Here is a 26,832-nt window from a genome sequence, read left to right on the forward strand (position 1 = left end):
TGTTCTACTCGTACCTCGAATTGTCTTATTTATGAAGCCTGGGAGTCAATTAGAACATGGACCTTTTATTTGAATATCAAGGGTGTCAAAGAAATGTTATTTAGTTACTACATGGTTGTTTTCAAGTTCAAGTTCAAAAAGTTCAAAGTCACTTTAATGTCAATCCCTTCATATGTCAAGACACACAAAGAAACCGAAATTCCGTTTCCTCCATCCCACGGTGACGAGACACAGTACACGATAAACATACAAGTAGACGACACAAAATAAAAACAAGAAGGCACAAACAAGAAGTAGTGTAATAATATAAGAATTAATAGTGTAACAGGAGAAATACATTTAAAAAAAAAAAATTACCCCAAATGTTATTATGCATTCATAATAACTTAACAGTGTCTGCAATTACACACTTGAGTTATGGTTGAGGTTTTTTAAGATGGTCACATGAACTCAACTGTGGACACACACACAATACTGTGTGTTTAGAGTTTAAGGGAATGTTATTCGAATGTTGTGTAAACACTAAACTACAGGTCACTTCACATAAGCGCAATCTATTTACCTTGGTAGCTGCTAACATTGACGTTATGCGGTTGTCGTTTGTATTACGGGCGTCAGTGTGCCTCCGACACCCGAGGCGTGCACATAGCGCATAATATGAGATGTGGTTAAACAAAGGTGATGAAAATAAAGTTCCTGTAAAATGAACATCAGCAACTAAAAGGAAATTAATAAAGGACGAGTGGTTGGTTGCAAAAAATGACAGATATGTTTATTAAGGAGCTAGCTTGTCAATATTAGCGTGTAGTCCAATGAGCAGTTATTACATTCTATTGGCCTCAATAGTGTATGTAACTAAACATGAAGGGTATCTATATTTTTATTCACAAATAAAATCATCATTTTGGTTCTTTATTATTATTTTTTAACCTCACGGCTGCTTTGAAAATTCAAAACATTCGTTAGCTAGTTAGCTAAGGAAGCTAAAAACACGAAATAGTAGGCGGTAGCTAACCAGGAAACGGAAGCCTCTACAAATGGCAACAACACGAAGGGTCTATATTTATATTATTTGAAATCGAATTTGTAATGGAACACACACACGAAAAACATTAAAAACGATATCATTTTATTTCATTGCATATTAACACATAAACCACCAACACGTTCAAACAAAAGGTCTTCACCCGAAGCTAAGGCCTGTCCTCGGGAAGCCTACGTTTAAAATGATATTGGTGGCGTTACGCTATGACTTGTAAGCCAACCTCAAATATATATATATGTATATAAATATAATATTTAAACCCACCTCAGCGATTTGACTGAAATATGTGGATGTTCATATATCGAAATAAACAAGTGGCCTGTTAGCTTCGACAGGCGCCGGTGTCGAGTGATATTCGCCTCCCCGGCTAAAGGTGGCGCGAACGGGTGTCGCTCCAACTCGAGGTCGAGGTCTGCCTTACCTTGAATTGGTACGGGCCGTTGTACGGTATTCGCTCCAGATAGACGGCCGAAATGTCTAATACGATCCGCTAGGCTATTCGCGCATCGATGTCCCAAGATAGATTAACAATAGTGATCTTCATCGAGCTCGGTGCGACTTGATTTTCGGATGGATATAAAATAAGCTCTCGATCAAATTTTAAGCACTAAGTAGGCTGCTACGGATTTTGTCAGATCCACGGCAGACTCCCTCACAGCACCACTACAGGCACTGCGGGGACATGACAACAACCCGCTCGACAACAACAACCTCTCCAACCATATTGGAAATTCAACTTTGTTAAGAGCGCACACAGTGTCGAAGTGTAACGAAAAGTGTGACTGTCGTTGACATGTTCTGCATTTGGCGCACGTATAAGGCGAGAGGTCCGATCGGGGCTTGTTTGAGTGACACAGCCACGTAGATGAGGCTATTTCGTCTCGGTGTGAGTGTCTGATGTGCCCTGCTGCACTGCCACACTCTCACCCGCTATTCACTGATGATGGACCACGCGTCATAGGTACCAAAACAAACTCCTTTGCATCACACAAGACAAGTTCAACTTTTTCTTTAAAAAAAAAAAAAAAGCCTATACTGAAATTAGTTTCTTGAAAAGCGACTGAAAATTAGTTTTAATACATACAGTGTAGATGTTATTGGGTGTAGTGAAAATGTAAACAATGTTATTTACATGGGAAGATTTATTTGTTTTTATTTTTTGGCACGCCGGGAAAAAAAATGTTGCATTTTTGCTCACAAGAAAATCTTGCTCCTTATACTGTAACAAGAATTACACTGCTTACAGCAGGGGTCACCAATCTTTAGGAATCCGAGCAACTTCCAAAAGTGATAGGCAGTGTTTGGTATTATCTGTCTTCATCCCGTGGTGGGGGGCTAAAATATTAAATTAAGTTTTACATTAAAAATAGATTTTACACATCTAATTAAAAATTGAGAAAAATCTTGACATTTTGATTGAGAATTGGCTGCCACTGCAAAGTACAACCATAATTAAAAAAAATAAAATAAAAAAAACTTCCACTCTGACTTTACCTTTGTCTTGCCTGCACCCGCAAGAGAAGATAAAAACACAATCTTAAGAGTGATGCCCCCAGTTTGGTGATAACGTTCACTAAAGATTTTCAGAAATGTTCTATGGGGCCTGATGCAATCTCTTTTGGGACTTCTGCTGATTCACAAAGATAGTTGGAGGTGTAGTCCAGGCTTGCTTTCTTTCCTTTGCCTCCTGTAGTTGATAATTGTCACATGTCTACAACTTCTCTGTTTCAGATAGTGACTAGAGGAGTCGAATAACAGATTTGTCCCAATTGGGAGCAAAAAGCCAGCTACTTCAATTGCAACAATTCCATGCAGTTAGAATGCCGATCAGTTCTGCAAAAGGTAAATAATAGGGGTAGCTTCTTTTTCATTTGATGGTCTTACCTTCAGTGCAGCAACTGGGTGACCTTCAATCCCTTGCAAGTGTCAAACCAAAGCTATTTAGGGCATGCCTGGTTAAATGATCACCCGCTGTTTCACCATTAATTGCATACTGTGCCAGCAACCGGAGTCAGCACATCTTCCCTAGGTTGTAGGTGCCAAGTGCCTGGACTCATTTTTCACTAACGGTCGGGTAGGCCTTTCTCGCCTCAGGCTATCACAAACACATCGGCTAGAACCGGAGCAGGTAAGATTTTGTATTTATTCACTCATAACATGCAACATTGACGAAGGAACATAAAAAAAATGCTTGTATGTGATCCATTCCTCATATCTTCTTATAGGTGTTAAAGGATATCACCGCTCGCGTGTAGTATCCAGATCATCAGTGGAGACACAAGTAGCAACTCAGTGACAAAAGTAGGTAAATAAAAATTTTGGACTTCAGTGGAAACAGGAAACTGGTCTTCCATGTCCGAGAAGTAAACACATACAGCATCAAGTACATCATTAACATTCCCAGACAATGTCGACATGAACATCTTCCAACAGGTCCTGTAATCTCACTGGTAATGCTGCGAAAGCCCTAATAAGAGTCATTTAAGGTTCTTGTCTGTCCAACACATTCCAATGCAATAGTAATGCAGTGACAATATTAATTGTATATTAAATATTAAAGATTGTTGTGGACTTCCGGAAGGGTCACACCCAACACCTGCCGCTGACCATCGACGGTGCTGTGGTGGAGAGAGTGAGCAGCGCCAAGTTCCTGGGGGTGCACATCAGTGAGGATCTCTCCTGGTCCACCAACACCGCATCACTGGCAAAGAAAGCTCAGCGCCGCCTGTACTTCCTGCGGAAACTCAGGCGAGCGAGCGCTCCTCCGGCCGTCATGACTGCATTTTACCGCGGCACCATTGAGAGCGTCCTCTCCAGCTGTATTGCTGTTTGGGGTGGCGGCTGCACTGACTACAACTTGAAGGCCCTGCAGCGCATAGTGAACACGGCTGGTAAGATTGCTGGTGCTTCGCTCCCCTCCTTGAAGGACATTTACACCTCCCATCTCACCCGCAAGGCGACCACGATTGTGAGTGATGTGAGTCACCCCGCTCACTCTTTGTTCGAGCTTCTGCCCTCTGGGAAGAGGTACAGAAGCCTGCGCTCCCGCACCACCAGACTCTCAAACAGCTTCATGCTCCAGGCTGTTAGGATCCTGAACTCGCTCCCCCGTTCTGCGTAGCGTCTTGTACTTTTACTGTCTGTACTGTCTGTATGCACACTGGCTCTTATTTGTTGTGTTATCTGTTTATTTATTATTTATTATTACTCTTATTATTTATTGTTTGTGCCTTTTTGTGTATGATGTTTTTTACTTTTGCGCTATGCTTGCTGGCTCCGTTTTGCTCCTCTTATTTATTGTGTTATCTGTTTATTTATTATTTATTCATCACTCTTACTATTGATTGTTTGAATTTCTGCCTTCTTGTTTTTATATTGTGTCGCGTACTTGTATGTCTATCGTGTTATGTGTCTCGTCACCGTGGGATAGAGAAAAACGTAATTTCGGTCTCTTTGTGTGTTGTGACATGTGGAGAGATTGACAATAAAGCTGACTTTGACTTTGACTTGACTTTGAATTGTGATATTAGCAGCTTCACAGCATGTTTGTGTTAAGAAGCCAATAGTGTTCATTACAAGTTACATGGCATCAAATGAGATGGCTGGCACGCGATCAATCCTTTTGTGAAAGGGCTTCATAATATTCGCCATCTAAAATGGGTCACTCGGTAGAGCACAAAAACGTGCATTGTCACAAACAAACTCAATTAGTGAGTTACTGTTACTGTTGTTTGCTTTAGATGAGCCGCCTTTGATTTAAAAAAAAAAAAAAAAGTCACTACAGGCAACTGCGCTGGAAAGCGGCCATGTGTGTTATTATTATCTTAACATTACAATTTACATAACGTACATCAAAATGATTAGAATCTTATTATAGCCATCTTCAACTAGATGCTAATAGATTTATCGTTGCTAGCGCTGTGTTACTTTATCATTAAAATCTTTATAGGGGTCGATGGCCCTCAAATACATGCGCACGTTCGTTATTGCCCCACCTCATTTTATTCGGCAAGTGACTGCTTACTGCGCACCACTCGTCTTGTCACTGCTGAATCAGAATTCATAGTCTTCGGAGTTTTAAATGTTCCATTTGATTTCCATAAATGGGCTACCGCAAACTCGGTCTGAATGAATATATTATCCAACGAGGTCGTTGTATATATTTTGCGTCGCTATAACCGATTGTTACATACTGCATTTATTACACTAAGACTCAACAAAAAAAAACTCAGTTTAATGGTTGTTTCTATAGAAAAGGTTTAATCTTTTTTTTTTAAATGGAAATTTGTGGAATCTCTGGGGCGGATCATTACAAAGTAGGAGAGAATGTTTTGAATCACTTGACAAGTTAGGATGGTTTGGAATATTGCAAAAGGTGAATTGAAAAATAACAGAAATGACACATTCAGCAAATATTATTACAGTGACTGGATGTTGTTTAGATATTTGTCAATTTTGTATGTCAGAGTTCAGCAAAGAGGGGAAACAAAAACAGGAAATGACTGAATTTGAAAGCACCAAAGTCTGCAGGGGAAAAAAACAAAATCAAAATGCACATCTGGACCAAAGTCATACTTGTCTCTAAATAGCAGGCCCGGGAGAAGTCCGTGTCATTTTGTACACAAAAGTTCAAAGCTGTAATGCCATAACCCAGACACTGCTGAACAAACAATGTTGAAAAAATAAACTCAAAGAAAATACAGTAGAGCGCATTTATTAAAAGCTATTTAGTTGGAATATATTAGGTAAAATATATTTATATGACATTTCTACAAATAGTGTACTCTAGCAGAAAATATACATTTATACAAAACACTTTGAGTTCTACTGTCTTTATCTTCTCAGTTAAATAAAAGGAAAATCTGTAAAATGCATTCAAAACATCCAACAGAGCTGAAAAGAGAAATTTGCAATATGCAAGATTTGTAATTTTACAAGAGCAAAGTCCTAAAATATAACCATTTTTGTCAAATCTTTTCCCCCGTGTATCCGTCTGTATGTTTATTCTAGGCTTCACAATTTAAAAGTAAATGGAAAGATACAGAGTACTGTAGTGTGTTAAGTTTTTTCATTCAATGCAACTGTTGACTGAAGAAATGCACTATGATGAAAAGTCTACACACCCCTGTTCAGATGTCAGGTTCTTAAATTCTCCTCTCCAAAAGATTTTTTTTTTCTCATTCATTTGCGTGGTTCATTATTCCAGTCACATAAATGGTCGAAAAACTAATAAGATCAATTATTCTCATTATTTTCTAATATCACAACCCCCTGGCATTTGAACAAGGGTGTGTAGACTTTTAATAACATCAGCCTATGTACAATCACAAAGTTGATGAGGCCACAGGCTCCTCCGGTGCACTGGTCCCCGCTTGAGGGGCCCCTGGCAAAGATTCCATCTCAGTGGCCGACACAGACTGGCTTAGTTCCCTTAGCGAGCTTTTAGTTATGTCCAGGCATGCACGCTTCAGGATGTTGCGAACTTTTTTACCCAGAAGCACATAGAGCACTGGGTTAATGCAACTATGGAAGAATCCTAAGCTGGTGGCCAGAGGAAATCCCATTTTCAGCACGTTATGTAAATAGAGCGAGGAATGTATGGAGAGCTCCATTACACTGAAGATATGGAACGGGGCCCAGCATATAAAGAAAGCCAGGATCATGGCCGAGACTGTTTTGGTGAAGCTTGACAGGCGAACGGCTCCCTGGGATCGATTCACTCGGATCGTCAGAAGGATACCGGTCACACACATCGCGGAGAACGGCAAGAGGAATCCAACAGTGGTACGGACGGAAACCATTAGAATGTGTCTCGCAGCCGCCGACAGTCCATCCTGTGCATGGAAGTTGTTGAAGCACACCACTTTGTCGTGTAAGCGCGTTGTGTCCCGAAAGATGAGTGCGGGGGAGCTCAGTGCGGCGGCCATGACCCAAATGCAGGCGCTGATGAACCAGGCCCGAGCGGGCGTTCGGCACCTCTGAGACCAATTGTGATGAACCAGCGAGACGTATCTGTCCACGCTGAGCACCGTGAGGAACAGAATGCCGGCGTACATGTTCATGACGGACACAAAAGAATTAATCTTGCACATGGCCACGCCGAAATCCCAGTGGAAGTCACGGAGGATGTAGTCGATGTAGAAAGGGAGGAAGAGCACGAAGACAAAGTCGGCCAAGGCCAGATTGAGCAGCCAGACACTGTTGACGGTTCTTTTGCTCTTGCATCCCGTCACCCAAATGACAGTTCCGTTTCCAATCAGGCCCAGCACAAAGGAAATAATGTAAATGACCACCGAGATAATATGCATGGCTTCTTTCTGCCTGTGGTCCACTTTAAGTTCTTCCATGTCACCATATTCCATGTAGTAGTCATAGCTGTAGTTTCCGTAGTCCTCTACGGAATCGTCCATCGCTGCCGGGGGGTAAACCCCATTGTCAAAATCATGCCAAGAATCATCTATAATTCTGAAGAACCTACCTGTCGAGTTCTCGCCTCGCAACTGGCGCTTCCCCAAAGTGATCCAGGGGTCACGGCAACCCGCTCATTCGGTTCCTGTGTTGAAGTGAGTTCTGGGTGTGCCCTGGATAAACATAATGTGAACATCCATTCGGGTCAACATTGCGGCAAGTGACACGCTTGACAGAAGAGGCTGGAGGAACCACAAGTGGATGAATCATTCTGGTCTTACACGGTCAAGGAACTTTTTGGGGAAGGCAGACAATAATAGTTGTGCAAGTTACTTTTTCACTGTAGTCATCAGTAAGCGGCTATCACCATGAAATGTTGAAACTTTGTTCATCTGAACCTTTGTGACATGACCAGGGTCACGTATACAATGTAGCCGAGTTTAAAAAAAAAAAAAAAAAATCAGCAACATTTTCTATTAGTGTCAGATTTACTTTGAGGGGCAAAGTTTTATTTTTCTTTCTCATAGTATGAAAAATACTATTAATATTATTAAACTTGTAATACATTTGAATATACTGTATACGGAAAACCAATGTTGATTTGGAAATGTTTAAAGTAAAAATTCTGAGGACAAGCAAAACATTTCATCAAATAACATCTGTCTTTTATAGACATATTTCTTTGCACCGAATCAGGCTCACATGTTTAAAATCCGAGACTGGTAAACAGTGACATTTTGAGGAACTATCTATAAATAAATGATTGGGTCATCAAAACGGAGAGTGAATATTTGACATGTGCACATTTAAATGACATTTAAATTCCCACATTGTATAACCTTATATTGCTTACCATTGGCAATCATTAAAGACACAGTTTATTGTCTAAAATACATAAAAACACCGTACAGTACATTTAAAACATTTAGAGAAGATCTCACCGAGCACAGAAGGACATGAACGATTTAACATCCAAGAAGCGTCAGTCTCCGGATGAAAAACTGGCCGTCCTTGCCTTCCACTTTGGCGAAGCGTCCCCTTCCAAGCGCCCGTGTGCACTCTTTCCGCGAATCCATCCAAACTAAACTTTGTCGGAGGCTTTCCTTTTTGCGCGGAGTGGGCGCGCCCCGCCTGACGCGTCACACACGCACCACGGAGGGGAGCAAAGTTGTTATTGGTCGCCCGCGCGGATAAGAATGTGTTCATTCATCAGCGCTTTGGCTGCTTCTCAGAGGCGCGACCTTCTCTCAATAAACACAGAGGAACCGAATGTTGCAGTTTTTAATGGCACTGCTAAATGTTAGGTGTGCGCCAAGTCCTCCTTCATCTTCTACTGGCTTCTCTGATTTGGTTCCTTGAAATTCTTGGCAGTCTTTAAAATAAAACGACAACATGCGCTTACAGTATTTCATTTTTTATAATGCATTCCTCAATGCATGTATAATAGAGCCACTGTTCAAATCCAGCAAGGGTTTGGAGCAATCAGCAAAATAACCACCTAGGCTACTATGATTTATTTTTTGTCTCACAAATATCAACTCTCTCAGAATTTTAACATTATTGATGTACTATATGTTCTGCCCAAAATTATTCGGCCTACTCACTTTGTAGTAGGGCAGTATAAGACATGCAACTGAGCCATGTCTGCCATCTAGGGGTGAATGGTGATATTACACTCAAGTTAGGTTCAATTAAATAATTTGCTCTCGCGGCAGGGGCAGTGCCCCACTAGATTCAGCAGCAGCCGCTATTTCCCTCCATCCATTTTCATAGCATGTCTTCATTAGGGCTGTGGGTGAGTTGGAGTTTATCCTTGCAGGACAAAAAAAAGATAATATGAATCTTCAATTTAATACAGAGCTAAGATTAATTTGCTAAATGAACGTGTATACTTTACAGTTATCACTCACCTGCAGTGTAAATGCAGCCAAGTGTCAAATTAAGCGCTGTTGCTGTTGTTGTACCCTGGGGACATTGCGTCGAGTCTGTATTTGCATAATGGAATTGCGATTATGCTACTATATGACATATATATGTTTTATGTCTTTGTGTTTTTGACAGGCCACGCCCCTAAAAAAACACCTCCGATATGTGCAGGATATCTTACAATAACGCTATAAAAAATGATTTGTTACATCGTGTTGATTGCTTGCTGGTTTTGTTTTGCGTTTAGAGTGCTATATTTTTTAATAATAATAGTAATAATAATAAAAAACGTAACATGGTGTTTTTGATAATATATGGCGATTGCAATCGGTTACAGTAATGTTTTTCCCCCACGTGTTTTGCCTTCGTAATTCCATCTAGGGAGACTGAGTGTCTCTCTTTTATTTCCAGATCACCCATTTGTCCTTCATTGAATTATCCTGTGACACCACTTCCTGTCTCCGGGTTGTCTTTAAGTGTGCCCCTGCAGGACTTGCTCGTGCACATCGAGGAGGAGTCTGCCGATGGACTTCCAGTAGCCGCACGGCCGCCGCCTTCTCCGCGCTCCCCTCGTCCTCCGCGCTCCTTTCCTCCCCCTCCCTCCCTTTGCTTTCTTCCTCCCATCGTCATCATCACCATCATCTGCAGCAGCAGCAGCAGCAGCAGCAGTCCAGTGCCTCCCGGACCTATGAAGAAAGCGCCCCCTCTCATCCTCCCCATCAGTCTGATCATCGGCACCACCCTGCCAGCCACGATGGGTTGCAAGCGCCACGCTACCTTGTTGTCTTGATATCGAGATATTTCAATCATCAAATATGAATCATGCGTTTGATATTTCTGGACACTTTGCTCGTCAGCATCCTCACGCTTTGGCTTCACGCATCACCAGCGTCATCCGGTACGTAGCGTTGTATTTTTATTTGCGTCCCGTGCGATTACTTGATCTGTATTTTAGCGGCTCGCGGCTAATTAAGAAGAGACGCCGTGTCGATGTGCTGCGTGCTGGCGTCGGGCAGACTCAAACATGCCAGTTTTGTTCTAAATCGCTACTGCATGTGAATTAAAAATATATGCACTCATTTTAAGGAGGAGTTCTCATTTCAACCTAGCTGAATTGGTGAGTGGGCACTTTTGGAAACATACGAATAATAATTTCCTGCAAAAGTCATCTCACCTGGAATTTTGGCTACTACTAGAAAAAAAAAGTAGTGCAATGACACCCTGACCCTTTTGACAGTGTGCTCATGGCTCGATGTTGACAGCTGGCTCAAGTGTGTGTGTGTGTGTGTGTGTGTGCGTGATTCCCTCGCAGCTTCTCACAGTGCAGAGGACAAGGTTGAGAGGGACGCAGTGCCGGTGAAGCAACAGGCGACTGCAGCACCCGTTTCGAAAAACACAGGCCACCATGCAACCGAGCAGGTGATCGCCTACCCATCTCGCCTTATCTACTACCTAAACGAGGACTCTGAGAGTGCCTATCATGACCTGGACACGCGGGCCAGGAGCCAAGCCGCAGAGGGTCAGGTAGGCAAATACAGCGCCGAGTCAGATTGTATTTTGTCACCATCAGCAGATCATCTCACCGCATGCTGCTTGCTTATCTACCCATCTCACAAGCTTGCAATCCTGTTTCCAAGCACATAAATAGCAGCCCGAAAGTCATGCTGTGTGGTGCTGAAGAAAGCTGCATCCACCATCTGTCATTTGTTCACCACATCTGTTAGCATTGTCCGGTGGGAACGCGATAGCTAAGTTTATTTCTTCACCGTCATAAACAGGACTGCGGTCCGGTTCTCTTCGTCATGGCATAAACTACACTTGTACATGCACAATGATTCAGAGGATTTGATGCACGCTGTCGTGATATTTATTTATGCGCCACAACTTTGGTCTGCTCCGTGCTGGTCTAAATTCTAATCTATACTGTCTGTCACCCAATTGTCACGTCCACCACGAAAATCAAGTTGCACCATTTTTTTATGCCAAACACCCAGTTTGAAAATTAAGGCAATTACTTTTTTTTTTTTTACCTTTTTAAGTACTTGGTGATTTTTTTTAAATTGCTAAAATGTTCATGGTTTTTAACAGTGTCAGATTTAGAAGACATTTATTATCACCTTCCAATGACATTAAACCAAAGTACAGTCATGTGACCTGCTGGTCAAACACAACATTAAACATTTATTATTGGTAAAGGCAATCTTTTGAAAAACACGTTGACAATCGTGGTCATAAACGCATGTAATATAAGTCAACCACTGTAATATTAATGCGTTTGAACAATAAAACACCATTTCAACGGTCTTTTAATTTTAATGATGATGAACAAATGATGAGGGCGTAATAAAGGTTGCGTCGCGGATGCGCCTTGCATATTTTTTATATTTACATAATTTACTTTAACTTTTCCACTTACTAAGTTGTTAACATAAAGTCACAGTGACACACAAGAAAATCAGCTATAGCCGCTTCGCTAACATTAGCTACATTGAGAGATTTTTGATGGTTTTAACTTTTTGCTTTTTGACAAATTTAAAAAACAGCTTTGATGTGTCACCGTACTACTTCTGACATTTATAAATAATTGTTTTTTTTTCCTCCTCTAACAGGCGATCCACCTTGCTCAGGTCAGCTTCCAACTCGATGCTTTCGGCACCCGATTTGTTCTGGATCTAACCTTGAACAAGTAAGTCATTTTTGCCACCGCAATAGTCAAAAGTCATTCCACACAACATTTAGCTTGCACAGCCCCTGCTGACACACAAACAAAAACCTCCATGCCAGTAAAAGCGTAACAAAATCATGGCCGCTGTGGTTGTTAGTCATAACGTTTCAGACTGCGGTTCGCCCTTTGGTGCGAGCATCCTCCCATAACAGCATCAGCTCGTGAGGTTGGCTGGTTAGGAGCTGCGCCACTGTGGCGAAATAGCCGAGTTACTGAGCTGACCCGACGTAAGAATGTCATTTTGCCAAGATCAGCTCTTTAATAAGCTTTTAATTGGTTTGATTCCAAATGAGCATGGAGTCAGACATTCTGCAGATCACTGTCTCGTTAGGAGACACGAGGCTCCGGACACTCAATGATATTGATTCGGATCCTTCACTGAGTAGCCCGCTCTACGTATGTGAGCGCTTAATGTGCATGTGTACAAAGGATTTGGAAATGCTAATTGAATCCCTTGGCTCCTAATGTGATTTAAAGCCCAGCTATGTCATCAAATATGGTAATATCATACAGACTTCACGGTTGAGTGGTGTCAAATATCAAAAGCTGGCATGCACTACGGCGGCCGCTTGATTTGTAACCCTTTCCAAATCGCAGAGGAAGTGGCGGTTTGTTTTAACGCCGGCAAATAATTGTCATCCCACGAGGCAGGCGGAGTGCGCTTCTCTGCAGCTGTGCCAATAATGGAGAGATTGCAGACATGTTGCGTTGTTGTTGACAACAGGGATGGAGGCTTTGCAGAAACACTTTAAAATGCATTTTCAGAATTCACTTTTTTCTAAAACGTGTGACATCAGATATCAGATATCTTGAAGAATGTCAAGACAACGTTCAGCTTGTAGATTGGAACAGCAAAAGTACAGTGTGACCTTCTTCTCCGAGCTGTAGGTTATCTTAGAGATGCTAACTTCAGCTTTTTGTGTGTGTGTGCGCAATGAGAGAAAGAGGAGTTGGAATTCTACTTGGTGTTATAGATAATAAAACAATAATTGCTTTTTAGCTACCTTATTTAGCTACCAGGAGAGGCAAAATACTATAAACAATTCTGGACTTGCCTAGGCATTGCTATTTTATTCATATCTGCGCTAATTACCCGTTTATCGTATGCTTACTTAAATTGCTTGATAATATGTGTTGGTTTTATGACACATTGCATCCATGTCTGGCGACACGGTGATTTAGTGGTTTGCACATCTGCCTCACAGTTGAGGTTTTGGGTTCAGATTTAGGCTTTGGCTCTTCTGTGTGGCGTTTGCATGTTCTTCATGTGCTTGCCTGGGGTTTCTTCACATATTCTCGCTTACTCAGCACTATAGAAATTGCATGTATAGCTCTTTTTGAAATAGATCCTCTATCTATTCATCCACTGATAGTTTTTATAAAATCTGAATATTGATAAAACTCTGTCTGCATTATGTTAGTGTACATAATGTTCCGGCTGGTGTCATGCGTCGTGTATGCGGGAGAATGGAACACGATGTTCAAACTAACTCTGAGGCATCGGAGATTATTCCCATGTGTTGGAAGCATGATGATGAGGCGTGACAGCGGTGTCTGAGCTTCTTCTGAAATGCTGTCACTCATGAGAAGAATCTCCCGCAGTGTGTGGGTCCTTTGCTGCATTGTGGCGCTCCCGCGCGTGCCTCGAAACATCCACAGACACTCCAAAGCACACTTTCAAGATGCTCACATTCCGGTGGCTCGTTTCCGCGAGCGCTTCAATGGCTGCCGGCCAAGCCTTGCGCATGCACGCCATTACTCCTTGGCATGGCCGACCGACTCTCCGCTGCATGCCTTGTGTGTCACGCTAAAAATAGCGCTTCACTTAGGAGACGCTGTCACGTCTTGGGCGTCCTCTCGTAATAGCGTTGCGCTTCCCCGCTGGCGTGCTCCTGAGCATCGCTCACAAATGTCACGCCGCCGGTAGTGTGTCACGGGAGAAAATCTGCTAGGTAATCCATTTGTGCCACCTACACTAAGAGAAGCGGATGTGTTTTTTTTCATTAGTGAGGTGACTCAAGGGGGAAAAACACTTTTGTTGCAGAAATTGCACTCTCTCGGATGTCAGCATACAAACTGTGATGGTAATGGACACGGACGGCGGGATCTTAACTGGACGTTTTTTTTGTTCAGGGTGAAAATGACACCCCACAGTCATCCGCCATGTTCTTTTGTAGCATTTATTTTAGGTTTGTGGCTATGTTGAGCAATTTGGTATTCTCTGTTCATGACAAGGGAGTTAATGTTACACCCCAGCAAATTGTGAAGATGTTTTGGAGGATGTGGTGACTGACAAACCTTTGACTCAGTAGTTGTGGCTAACAGTGAGTTGAATGAATGAATCACAAACTAATAAATGCCCACATGCCATCTGATGCATCATCACTTGCTGTCTTCCCCATCTAACTGAAGCCAACCTTTTGTCTTCGCAGTGACCTGCTCTCTTCAGATTATGTTGAGATCCATTACGAGGGGGATAAACCCGTCCTATCAAAGGTAATGTAAATGTTAAACCACTGTAATGCATCATTATGATGCGGCGTGTAACTAAGTGAGGTGAGCAAAAGTATTCAAAGCACATCCACGGATGATGCAGTGCAGTTCTGCACCAAATTCGGGTTGGGTCAAATGCAGAGAACTCAAGTCACAACTAACTTTAATAATATTATTGTCGTCTCCTTCAAAGCTAAATTGTAATGTTGTCGTACCAGCAGAATGTGTTAGCGCTCTTGTGTTGGATCTTATTAGATTATGCAAGTTGTCCAAATGTCGTGGCCCAGTTGGTGCATACACTTCTTAGATAAGTGAGGAAGTTAAGCAGGTTGTAGAAGAAGGGGGCCGTTTGCAGCTGCTGATTCAGGCTGCATGGGCTGGAGCTGAATCAGCAGCCTTTGGTTCTCAACAACCCCCCCCCCCCCCCTCTGCAGCCTCCTACTGGAGCTCTGCTCACGTGACCAGGGAGGGGAAGCACTCTGCAGTGTCAGTGCAGTGTTAGATGGATGAAGTGAGGGAAAAAAGGAGTGAAAAGAGAGAGAGAGAGTCCTCCATTCACCCCATGTCTTGACAGCTGAGTCACAGATAGCACCAAGACCTACTTTGCAATGTTTTCACGATCGCTACTACAAGCAGAGCGACCGCACCGTACAGCAGCAATTTGCCAAACAAGCTGTTATATATCATCAGAGGCTTCCAATTAAAAATATAAAAACAGAGAGAGCAAAGTCAAATCAATAAAACCCGCACATGTATGTGACAACACTGGCAGGTTGTTTAAATAAATAAAAAAGAATAAATACAAATAAAATAAAATATATATATTAAATAAATATGTATATATATAAAATATAAAAATAAATCAAATCAAATGAACATTTATAATCAGCATCTGCAGTGTCTTGAAAATCTATATTAACTTGGGTCAATAAATCCGCACTGAAGTTCCAGATCTAAAAATGCACCACGCTCTAGCGCTGAACTGCATGTAGCGTGATACTGCATTAGCACCGTGTCTTTTTCCCTCAGGGCGGCGAGCACTGTTACTACCACGGGCAGGTGAGAGGCAACGATGACTCCCGCGTGGCCTTATCTACCTGCAACGGGCTGCAGTAAGTGAACCAAACAGTGTGCTGGTCGCGCAACATCCAGGGACATATTTCAGCTCCTTTTTCTAATATTGACTCACTATCGAGCTGCCTCTCTATCCTTTTCAGTGGGATGTTTGACGACGGAGCCTATGTGTATCTAATCGAGCCACTGCAACAGACTCATTCGCTCGTAAGTTATTGGCTAAGTCTCGTGATATCATTTTATGTGAAATGAATGTTATGGACAAAAAGGTAAATAAACAACAAAGCTTGTGGTAGCCTTTTCCCCACAATACTTGATTCACAATAATGCCCCTACACTTTATATTTAACGGTCGGAATCATGTTTGGCTTTTTAATTTCAGCAAAATATGTCTCGTCAGGTGTTAGATCAGATCAATAGCACTCTAATTTCTCATTTGGGTTAACGTCCCTTTGAGTGGGAAGGGCGTCAACCGGTAAATATTCGTGTGAGGATTTAAAAAAAAAAAAATGGATGTCAGCAATTATCGTAAACATGTTTGACAGTTTCCTGTCCCCGGGGTCAGCGGCCTTCGCCTTTCCCTCTGTCGTCATTTGAGTCACAAACATGACATCTTAAATGCTTAAAGATTAAGATTAGAGAGGAGGAAAGGGTGGAGAGGAGAAAGAATGGAGTGTTGAGGTCGAGCAACGGAAGGTGGAGCACGAGGCCAGCTTCCTAAACTGAAGCCGAGCTTCCCGTGATAAAAAGAGAGGAAGTAGGAAGGAACAAAGATGGCGGTTAGTCTACGACAACCTGTGGATGTGAGATTTTTAAATCATTCCGACACCTTTGCATCTGATTATGTTCTCACCCTCTTCAGGACGGAGCTGGACGGCCTCACCAGCTCAGAAGAGCTGACTCGTTTCAGTGGAAAAATGAGTCACAGCAACTGGGTGAAGATTTACAACACTTTTGAAAAACATCCTTGATTTAAGGGCCTCCGCCCCATTCTGTCACGCATCATACAACAATGGCCGCCAACTGGCCAAGAGGAAACCTCCAGTATCCAAAGTAGAAAATACAAAAACATGGTTAAACATAGACAGGTGTACCTAATGTAGTGGCCTCAAATGCCTGCAATATGTGTTGATGCAAATTCTTTTGTGTTCTTTACACCCGTAGCGGAGGAGGAGAGGCTCTTCTCGGAGCTGGATGACTTGTCCTGGCTGAAGCGGCGGAAAAAGCGAGCCGTGAGTGTCTGATCTCATCTCTCTGAAGAGACACCGCAAAGTTGCAGTCACCCGCTTGTAAATTGTTATGTAATGACGTGGTTTTTACCTGGACGACCAAAAACTTAGATTACCTGCTTCTTTTTATTTTACAGATATCTGTATTTGAGGAGATGAAATACTTGGAGATCATGATTGTCAGTGACCACAGTATGGTAAGTACTTTTTATCAAAGTATAATTTCTCAACTTGTAATTCTTCCTCCTCCTTGCAGTACAAACACAAAACCAAGCAGCACACCCGGAATTTTGCCAAGTCTGTGGTGAATCTTGTGGATGCTGTGAGTAAGACCTTCCCTTTGACCAAAGTTGTTTTTCACTGCTTGTGTTTGTTGCTCCGTCAGTTGGACAAACACTTTAGGTCCAGACTGAGTCACTGAGTAACACCAAGGTGGCACCAAGTGAGATTTCCCCCTTTCATTCCTGCCATCAGCGTGATTTTGTTTAAAATTATTTTATTTCAAGTCCCTTTATGTGTGTCTAAGGATTTTAACATGTCAGCTGGTTGGCCTTCCGCTCTTGTTTATGTTCCCGCCGTGTGGTTTCGAGGCCGCTAATTGCGTCAAAATAACTTAACAGTGTCAACAAAGAGAAGTCTTTTTTTGTGTTATTGCACAGAAGCGGTTATTATTATTTTCTCTCGGGTGTTTTCAAGCGCCATTTTTATAAGTACCACACCGATGTGCTAAATACCCCAACAAGAGGGTGGCAAAAAGCGGAGGGGTGCAAATTTGAGATTCCGGTACCCACTTTACAGTTCTTAGGCAATGGAAAATGAAAATAAAGACACACTATGCGGATACAGCACTATCACTGCCAAATGCTTGTGATCAAGATATATATATATTTTTTCTCAAATACTGACATTATGACACATATTCAATCCAAACACTGACGACACTAAAATCTGTAAATTATTTCAAAGGGCTTTTGTTGTGTAAGCATAACTTGAACCTACTCCAAAATTCATGTCCACAGCAAATGAAAATTCCATTATTCTGTCAGAATCTGTACGGCTCGTTAGTCGTAAATTATTCCTTTCATTTGCACTTGACACTCCCAACTTTTTAAAGATGCACTGCCATCTGATGGTTTAAATTGTGAACTGCTTTAAGAAGCAATTTTTTCTCCACACTTTTTTTTCCTCCCAGAAAATTCCTGAGCATTTAACTTTGTTCAAGACTCATTTGCATAAGCCTCACGTGTATTTTTTTTTCTTCCATTTGAGCTGGAATCCCATCTCAGCTGACATTTGAGGCACGCTACATTGACATGCACTCTTTCCATTCAATGGCAGGTCTTCAAAGAGCAGCTGCAAACACGTGTGGTGCTGGTTGCTTTGGAGATCTGGACGGACAAAAATCCGATTCCGATCAGCGTGAGGCCGCTGGAAATGCTGCGTGATTTTTCCAAGTACCGTCAGCAGAGCATCAAGCACCATGCAGACGCCGTACATCTCTTCTCGTAAGCTCCAGAAATCACATTTGACGCCCGTGTCATGGCACCCCTTGACATTTTTTTAATTTTTTTGGTCTTCCAGAAATGTGACCTTTCACTATCGCAGAAGCAGCGCAGCCTACTTTGGAGGCATGTGTTCTGTGAGCCGGGGGGTTGGCGTCCATGAGGTCAGATTCACTATTATCCTCTTCATGCTGATCATGGATGCTACGTGTGACCGACCCTCTGCTGCTCCAACAGTACGGCAACACCTGGTCCATGGCTGGCTCTTTATCTCAGAGCCTGGCTCAGAACCTGGGCATCCAATGGGACCCTGCATCAAAGAGAAGTAAGCATTTTAGTTTGACGTTTCTAACAAAAGTAATCTATCATTGTTGACGAAAAGCCATTTTTAGTCATTGCAGATCTTATGTGGCACATTTTTTTGTTTGTTTCCGTGTGACCTGCTGAGTTGCATAAGGCTGGGACTTGTCACGCCGTAAAAGTCATTTCCGAAAAGTGCAGGGGTCTGAATATATGACCGTAAGAGCGCCTGTAAATTGCATTTGATGTGAGATGTTAAACCAGCCGCTGACCTACACTGTAGCTCAAAAATAGGACACAAATCAAATACATTGTGGATTCATACTTTAGCAAATTATGAATTTACTGGCCCCAGTAGAATGGAACACACAATAATAAACATATTATTAGTTGTTGTTTTTTTAAAACATCAACTTTTTATTCTCTTTTAAACATAATACTTAGCTTCTATGTTGTTGATTTGCCCGATACGAATAATTCAAATGTAATCATTGCAAGTGTATTTAAAAGAATAAAACTAGAATGTCCTGAAATATTGCTTTCCTCTTCCTATGCCCTTTCCTGTCGTCTCTGATTTGCAGAGGAATGCGGTTGCACTGACTCGTGGACCGGCTGCATAATGGAGGACACTGGGTAATGTCTAGCATTAATCCTCTATTGGCTGCGGGTTGTAAACTAGCAGGAAGTTAGAAACGCTCCTTGGGAATGTCTGATCCTCTATATGAATGCACAAAAGAAATGTGAACACACGCACACACATCAGTTGAGCAATTCCGTGTTTTTTCCTGATGTATTTGACATGTGTCCTCCTTCCATTCCACAGTGTCCAACACCCTCGGAAATTCTCCAAATGCAGCATTTCCGACTACAAGGACTTCCTCCTTAAAGGCGGAGGCTCGTGTTTGTTTAATAGGCCCACAAAGGTTTGAAGAAATGTAAGGTTCAAAATCACTCGGAATATTTCATATCCACTCGATGTATATCTCAACAGTTGTTCGAGGCCAACGAGTGCGGGAACGGATTTGTGGAAGTGGGCGAAGACTGCGACTGCGGCGCGAGAGCTGTGAGGTTCCCACATGTGTGTTTGCGGTCCATGTGTGTGTGTTTGTGTAGCTGCAGTTCTGTTTTTCTGTTCAGGAATGCTACAAGGGATGCTGCAAAAAGTGCTCGCTGGCCAACGGGGCGCACTGCAGCGACGGCCCCTGCTGCAATACCACGTGCCTGGTAACAGCTGGATTGGATGCACGGTTTTGACATGAGGCTTTCTGATATGTTCATGCGCATATTTTTTCCACTTTGGCAGTTCTTCCCACGAGGTTACAGTTGCCGCTATGCTGTGAATGACTGCGACATTTCAGAAACTTGCTCCGGGGACTCTGGACAGGTGTTGTTGGAGAGCAATATTGCACTGCTCAATCTGTTGGGTCAATGCAGAGAGCATCTTTCATACTGATTTTCAAAATAAGCTTCCTTGATTGGATGATTTTTTTTTTTTTGCCTGGATTTGGGGAGCAGCGCCATTAATTGGATTGCAGCATTAAATGATTATTTATTATTATTTTATTTTTCAATTACTTTACTTAATTTAGTTTTTTTAAATATTAGTTCGTTAGTTTTCCTCTTAACAAAATAATTGTGTCGTCTACACAGGCACAGACCCAAAACCTTTTTCAGAATCTTATGATCGCTAACGTTTTTTTTATCCCTGTGAGTGGACCCGTTACGAAATCATACCAGTATTTGGCGGGCTACTGCTTTGGAACATTGAAAATCAGCGATGGGATAATGATGTCATGGCATGGTAGCGTCCAATCACATGTCTCTGATAAATGGGCTTTCTGTTTATATAGCACTTTACTCCCTTTCACCACCGAAGGCGCTGGGCAATGTCACCTCATTGACCCAGTGATTAATGATCTATGTTGTAATAGAAAGGAAGTTAACAGCTCGTGCACGCGCTGCCATTTTCTCTGTGATGAAATGCAATTATGGCGCGAGGTTATGGAGAGACTTGAGGGTGAGGGGCACAGGGATGTTGATAAAGTGCACTGGTAATGGAGTGATGTCATCCCCATGCTACTCAGAGTCATTATAGTGCAAGGCGGGGCCAGATTTGTTTTTTGAAAATGGGCAGATGAACTAGCTTGTTCGTTAATGAGGTATAAAATATCTAATAAAATATTAAAAGTATATAATAATATTTTTTTTTTATAAATGGTTTTTTTAATTATATAAAATATATAAAATTCTAATAATAATCGTCTGCTAGCTTAATGCTAAATCGTCACATAAATAAAGAGTGGAGTTAAACGCTACAGAAATAAGATTTTCCATTTACTGTTTATTCTGTGAAATGTTAACCCATTTACATTTTGCCTTTGTTTTATTTATTTAGACTTGTCTTTTTCCTCTTTACAGTGCCCTCCCAACCTTCATAAACAAGATGGATACCTCTGCCAGGTGAACCAGGTAGGCATGAGAATAGCGATTATAAGCTCTTCTGGCACCATGCACAGATGTTCCAAAATTTACTTTCTGCAGGGGCGGTGCTACACTGGAGAGTGTAAGACCAGAGAGAACCAATGCAGATACATCTGGGGGCCAAGTAAGTAGAACGGGCTCCACGACAGGAGCTTCATCTGCAGTGCTGTTGGCATAGCCCCGCCTACTCTGCTTGTTTGTTTCATCAGAGGCCGGGGGCTCGGAGAAATTCTGCTACGAGAAGTTAAACACCGAAGGCACGGAGAAAGGCAACTGCGGAAGGGACGGCGACAAATGGATCCAGTGCAGCAAACAGTGAGTGCCAAGAAGGAATATTTTCCACATATTGCATTAAATTTGCATCTCTGTAGCTTCCAGTTGAGAAGCAAAGCCTTTGAAATTCCTGCAAGTCCGGATTTTTCAGACAGACAGGAGCGGTGAAATTGTTCCTTTTTTTTTCTTGAGCTGCACCTTGTCAGCACTTATTGAACTTTTATCAACTGGGATTTATTTGACAGTTGCCCCCGGTTACAGTATTCGGCTGCAACTATGCAGTGGTCACAGTTTCTGTGACCGTTTTTTTTCCTGCTGACCTCTTTGCAGAGTTTGTGTTTTTTCCACACTCTAGAGAGAGTGAGGCCATTCCAAGTTCCAAAAATAAACACTTTTTATGTTTCCACCTTTGCTCAGCACTTGTATCGGATTTTCCAGGTGTACTACAGCGGTCAAAATGTCGGTCTCAAGATGATGTCATGGTTACAGAAAATTATTATCATCTTCTAATAATCTTCTATCTGCTTTCACAGCGATGTCTTCTGTGGTTATCTCTTGTGCGCCAACATCGGCCGCAACCCCCGCATTGGAACAATGAAAGGAGAAATCACCCCCACCTCTTTCAACCATCAAGGCAGGCTGATAGATTGCAGGTAAACTCTTCGTCCGGTCAAAAAGTGTCTGTCAAGCCTCACTTGCCGTTTCCCGGCAGCGGTGGGCACGTTCTTTTGGACGACGAGACCGATTTAGGCTACGTGGATGACGGGAGTCCTTGTGGGCCGTCAATGATGTGCCTTGACCACAAGTGTCTGTCCATCCAGTCGCTCAACATTAGCACTTGCCCTATCGGACCCAATGGACAAGTTTGCTCCGCCCATGGGGTAAGTGCACAGAAAAATGGGTGGAATGCCGTTTTGCGTCATTGACTCTTCCGTGCATGTGTGTAGGTGTGCAACAACGAAGCCACGTGTACTTGTGACACCACGTGGGCGGGGACAGACTGTAGTATGCCCGACCCACCTAAAATCCCAGAGACGACTCCAACTCAAGGGCCCAAGGGTCAGTTGTCACCTCTTTCTTTTCAAAATATTACATATTAGTTGACGTTCTGCTTTATTTCCGTGTCATTGCTTTAGACAGGGATTCTCAATTTGGTACGTGGGCTCTCTCTAGTGGTACATGCAAGAACAACGGCCTGAGTACAGTTCAGTTGTATTTAGCGCAATAGTGCAATACATTTTACTGTTTATAAAATAACTGTTTGTTTTTTTTAAATCATAAGGTATAGGTTTTGTATGTCTAACCCCAATCTGTAAAATGTTTTGGTAGCTTACAACATATCATTGCAGAGGAGGACTTGGACGCAGCTGTTTTAAGGGTTGGGGGCTGTTTAGTTGGGGCTTGTGGGCATCACTTGATCCAGGACTCTTGACGCGGAGGCCTGCTGTTTGTCTTTTGCCAGGGTGGTAACCATGCTCCTTTTCCCTCCACACAGTGAGCGTGGCCACTAACAGGCTGATAGGGGCAGTAGCAGGGACCATTCTGGCCCTGGGGGTGATTTTTGGAGGCACAGGGTGGGGAATAGAGTAAGCATTTTTTTAAGCCTTTCACAGCTCTTCCTTTCATAGTGGTGCCTCAGTGTGCGGGCGGTTTCGTGAGCCGGCCTGAGCCCGTGTGTGCGTCCCGGTGGCTTTGTGTTTTCTTGTGTGTTTGGTGATGACCATATGATCATGTCTTATGATTGGTTGTTTTCAGTGTCGTGTGATTGATTGATGGACCGCCCCCTTCCCCCCCCGCCCTCCTTTCCTTCCGCTTCCTGGTGTTCCCCATTACAAGCCCTCTTCTTCTTCATCTGCCTCCTCTTCTTTCTCTTCTTCTTAGTCGTCATGTGGTTGCTCCTGTGATCCTCTCCTTTCTGGGGCATGTGGGGCATTTAGATGGGACAACTGTCCACAACCAGAAGAAGTATCCACTTAGTGACCTGACCTTTTCTGCGTGTTGACCCCGTAAACCAGTCTCTGCAGGCCACACAAAGCGACATCACCCATCAATCTGTTTAGTCAAACATTTGATGGGTGCTCAAGCTTCCCAAGCAAGGCCACTGTCGAGCACACATGTAAACACTAAAATGGGGGCCGGAGAGCATGCGTGACGTTGTACCCGTGTTTAGTTACATGTGTTTGCTACAGCGAGCCAGCATAGAAACTTATGTGTTTTTTTCCTCCCCCCCCACCATAACCCTTTGCAGGTCCTAGTGCCACCAATCTAATAATAGGCTCCATCGCCGGAGCCATCCTTGTGGCCGCCATAGTGCTGGGGGGGACTGGATGGGGTTTTAAGTAAGCAAACACGCCGCATGCCTCTCCTGCTCGACCACCAGCATCCACGCTGCTTTTTAGACGCCATGGTTTGAGCTCCTGCTGCAGAATATGCACGCGTGAGGCCGAGCAGCCTTTCCCGGAACGGCGAGCTTGGTTTTTATGAGAGCGCATAGGAGGATGTTCGAGGGGAAAACGAGCTCCGCACGCCGCCGGTCTGTGGATCTGTAGCAGAACCTCAAACCGATTAGGCAGATCGGGCCGAGCTCGGTGCTTGATATGCATGCTGAGACGAGAGTTTACAGGTGTATGATTATTTTGAGATTGTGTAGAGAATAGCAAGCCAGTGTGTTAGTGAGGAGATGTTACTCGTCTTTCTCTTTGGGCTTTCGACATCTACGTCTGATTTTTAAACCGATAAATGGGTATGCAGAATAGTGTATTTCTAGCGGAGGTAAGAGAAAGGATAGTTGTGCATGTTCACTCGGGTTTGGAAAAAGGCAGGAAGGCAAACACTTAAAGCTTGACTGTCCGAGGGTGACGCTTCCATCCTTGAGCAGATAAAACCTGCTCCGCCCACACCCCCCAAGCGTCACCCACCCCTCTTCCTTTGCGCCGGCCGCCATCGCTGCCTGCTTCACAGAGCCGGCGCGTTGCACTGCATGACACCGAGCACAGCCGGGCCGGGTCTCCTATTGGATCAGGTGCATGACACCACGAGTGCTAGGAGCCCCGCAACAAGCCACAGTACGGGGAGGTTTTGCATCACTCCTGTTGTCCTATTTGTTGGTGTGCCATTCTTGTGGTAGTCGCCGACACCGCCGCCGCCGCTGCTGTTGTTGTCTTTCCCGCCCTCTGTAAATTATTTGGAGTTGATTGTATGTTAGCTTCCTTTCCACGACCCGGAATAAGACATCGTCAGTTGCCGTCTGCATGCACGCTGTGGTTGACCGCAAAGAGACGACGGAGTTGGTTCGCGTTCACAGACCTTCAAAGTTTCCGGTGCATTCGGCCGAGATATAATTTGCAAATTCGGCATAGTTTGAGATGAAATGGGTTTGTGAACGTCGACACCTCGGTGCAGTCGAGCCCCAGTGGTCAGCATGGAGCAGCCATCTGTCTTGATTTTGTGTTATGATCTGATTTCAGTCCTCTAGAGCACTTTAACATATGCGATTTCACATTCTCACTTTTTTTAAAATTGAGAATATGCATAGGATCACAAATTCAAAATGGTCCACTAATGCTCAAGACAGAAAAGTGAGGCTGCACTTTCCATGCTGCACCAATCATATCACAGATGTGAATTTGTTGAACGCTAACTCGTGTTTCTTATCTCCTTGCAAGAAATGTGAAGAAGCGGCGGTACGACCCCAACGCCGCAGCCATTTAACACTGAAGGGCGCACGCCATTCGCAGACGGACTCCCCCAAGGCTTCCTTAGTTGGCTACCTGACACCCAGACTGCACTTATTCCTGCTGACTTTTTTGGCATTAGATTTACTTGAATAATAATAATATATATAAAAAAAGATATAGTGGACATTTTAACAAATGCCATGGTAGTGACATTAAGCGCGTGCAACCTTTTAGCCTTTTCCACACCACTCATCACTCGCAAGCCTGATCCGTAGAATGACAGAACTCCTCTGCCGCCGTCCGTTTCAGTGCCAGTGCACAGGTGCTCCGACACCTGGCATGATCTTCCGGCATGAAGAGCACCTTTCCACGGGCTCTGCATGGCTACGTAAGCTGTGAATATTCAGCAAAAACACATCCTTCCAAAGAGAAAGGAAAGCAATGCGGGATGCCTCATTCAAACTATAACGACGTGACAGCGGACTGCATGTCAAAAAATTGTACATAATTTCAGCACATCAGCTTTGAAATGATTTTCCACAGATTTTTTTTCTTTTTTTTTTTTAAACATTAGCATGTTTTATAGCAGGCTATTAAAACACTAATAATGACGATTTCGGGCCCAAAAAAATGTAACTTCTGGAGCCTCGACGTGGGGTGTCTAAGAGAAGCATGCCAGAGATCAAATGTGACGCGCGGTCCCGTCGTAGTATTGACGTCGAAGAAAAAGCCAAAGAAGCAATCACCGTGAACATATGGATGTTGCACACGGAGCACTTTGCCCTCTGTCGTGTCCAGCCAGGGCTCACCCATCCACCCCCCCACCACATCCGGCTTTTACTCTCATAGACTCTTAGTAGGATTCAAGTCGACAGGAAACGCTGCATGCAATCACTACTCTATAGTGGGCTTATAATAATTCTATAGGGGAGACCCCCAGGATCTGTTAAGAAAATATGCTACAAAAAAAAGGTAAGGTGCATGTCAACAACAAAACATTTAACTTTTATTTACTATGCAAAGGAGAGATATTGCACAAAACAGGACAGACGTGGAATTTGAAAAAAAAAATGTTCCGCTATTCATCAAGTTCTATTTGGCCGCTCCCTCGTCTTGTTTCATTTTGCTTCAAAAGAGCACGAATAACAAAAAAAAGACCCGATTCATATTTACAAGCAAATGAGAGCACTTATGTATGTGTGTTTGTGTGCGTGTGTCTCATCTGATGTTTTTAATTCCATTCACACTAAATGGTGCCTGTACATACCGAGGGAGGCCTCGTGCAGGGTTCTTCTTGTTGTCCTCTTCAGATGGTGGTGGGTGTGTTGCCTCCACGTCTCATCTGCTCTTCCACTGTCCTCTCTCACTGCATCATGTACTGTACACTTGGACTGGTCAATAAACTACTGACTCCTTTTAACTATTTTTTCTCTTTCTGTCTTTTGCTTTGATTCCTTCCTTGATCAGATTCCTATATGAATTTGAGTAGCAAAGTTGAATCCAAAATGGTTTTTTTTAATTATTTTTATGTTAGATGCAAGATTATGACATCTTGTTCTAACTGCAAAATTACTTTTTTTTCTCAGTAGCTTTGTTATAACGGAACACTTTGGAGTGCGATTGTCTATTTTTTTAATGTATAATCATAATAATGAATGGCTGTACAATTCGCAGCAACATTTAAAGTTGGCCGCTCACT

General features: G+C 43.0%; 2 protein-coding genes and 1 long non-coding RNA gene across 5 annotated transcripts; 2 read left to right on the plus strand and 1 right to left on the minus strand.

Annotated features, from left to right (window-relative positions):
* Positions 1 to 1,863: 1,863 nt before the first annotated feature.
* LOC133159864 (uncharacterized) lies at positions 1,864 to 4,546 on the plus strand. Of its 3 annotated transcripts, none has more exons than XR_009715759.1 (3): positions 1,864 to 3,173; positions 3,271 to 3,350; positions 3,627 to 4,546. It is a non-coding gene; the product is annotated as an uncharacterized LOC133159864 (long non-coding RNA). The 3 variants fall into 3 exon arrangements; XR_009715760.1 differs by having other exon boundaries at positions 3,271 to 3,346; XR_009715758.1 differs by having other exon boundaries at positions 1,864 to 2,006; positions 2,777 to 3,173; positions 3,271 to 4,546.
* A 731-nt stretch (positions 4,547 to 5,277) lies between these two features.
* On the minus strand, positions 5,278 to 8,645 carry cmklr2 (chemerin chemokine-like receptor 2). The gene is made up of 3 exons (XM_061287656.1): positions 8,395 to 8,645; positions 7,524 to 7,626; positions 5,278 to 7,457 (listed from the first exon to the last, which is right to left on the minus strand). The coding sequence occupies exon 3, from the start codon at positions 7,453 to 7,455 to the stop codon at positions 6,370 to 6,372; it is 1,086 nt and encodes a 361-aa protein (XP_061143640.1). The 5' UTR covers positions 7,456 to 7,457; positions 7,524 to 7,626; positions 8,395 to 8,645; the 3' UTR covers positions 5,278 to 6,369.
* A 1,256-nt stretch (positions 8,646 to 9,901) lies between these two features.
* LOC133160162 (disintegrin and metalloproteinase domain-containing protein 23) lies at positions 9,902 to 26,553 on the plus strand. The gene is made up of 26 exons (XM_061287775.1): positions 9,902 to 10,277; positions 10,692 to 10,903; positions 11,989 to 12,065; positions 14,537 to 14,600; positions 15,627 to 15,709; positions 15,815 to 15,878; positions 16,534 to 16,606; positions 16,836 to 16,903; positions 17,038 to 17,097; positions 17,157 to 17,222; positions 18,239 to 18,405; positions 18,482 to 18,566; positions 18,640 to 18,727; positions 19,284 to 19,335; positions 19,526 to 19,625; positions 19,694 to 19,765; positions 19,840 to 19,926; positions 20,006 to 20,086; positions 21,121 to 21,171; positions 21,244 to 21,307; positions 21,393 to 21,498; positions 21,990 to 22,109; positions 22,169 to 22,337; positions 22,404 to 22,515; positions 23,705 to 23,795; positions 25,122 to 26,553. Exons 1-26 carry the CDS (start codon positions 10,202 to 10,204, stop codon positions 25,165 to 25,167), a joined length of 2,334 nt encoding a protein of 777 aa, XP_061143759.1. The 5' UTR covers positions 9,902 to 10,201; the 3' UTR covers positions 25,168 to 26,553.
* Positions 26,554 to 26,832: the final 279 nt, after the last annotated feature.

Source organism: Syngnathus typhle, linkage group LG9 (assembly GCF_033458585.1).
Source record: "Syngnathus typhle isolate RoL2023-S1 ecotype Sweden linkage group LG9, RoL_Styp_1.0, whole genome shotgun sequence".
Taxonomy (NCBI): domain Eukaryota; kingdom Metazoa; phylum Chordata; class Actinopteri; order Syngnathiformes; family Syngnathidae; genus Syngnathus; species Syngnathus typhle.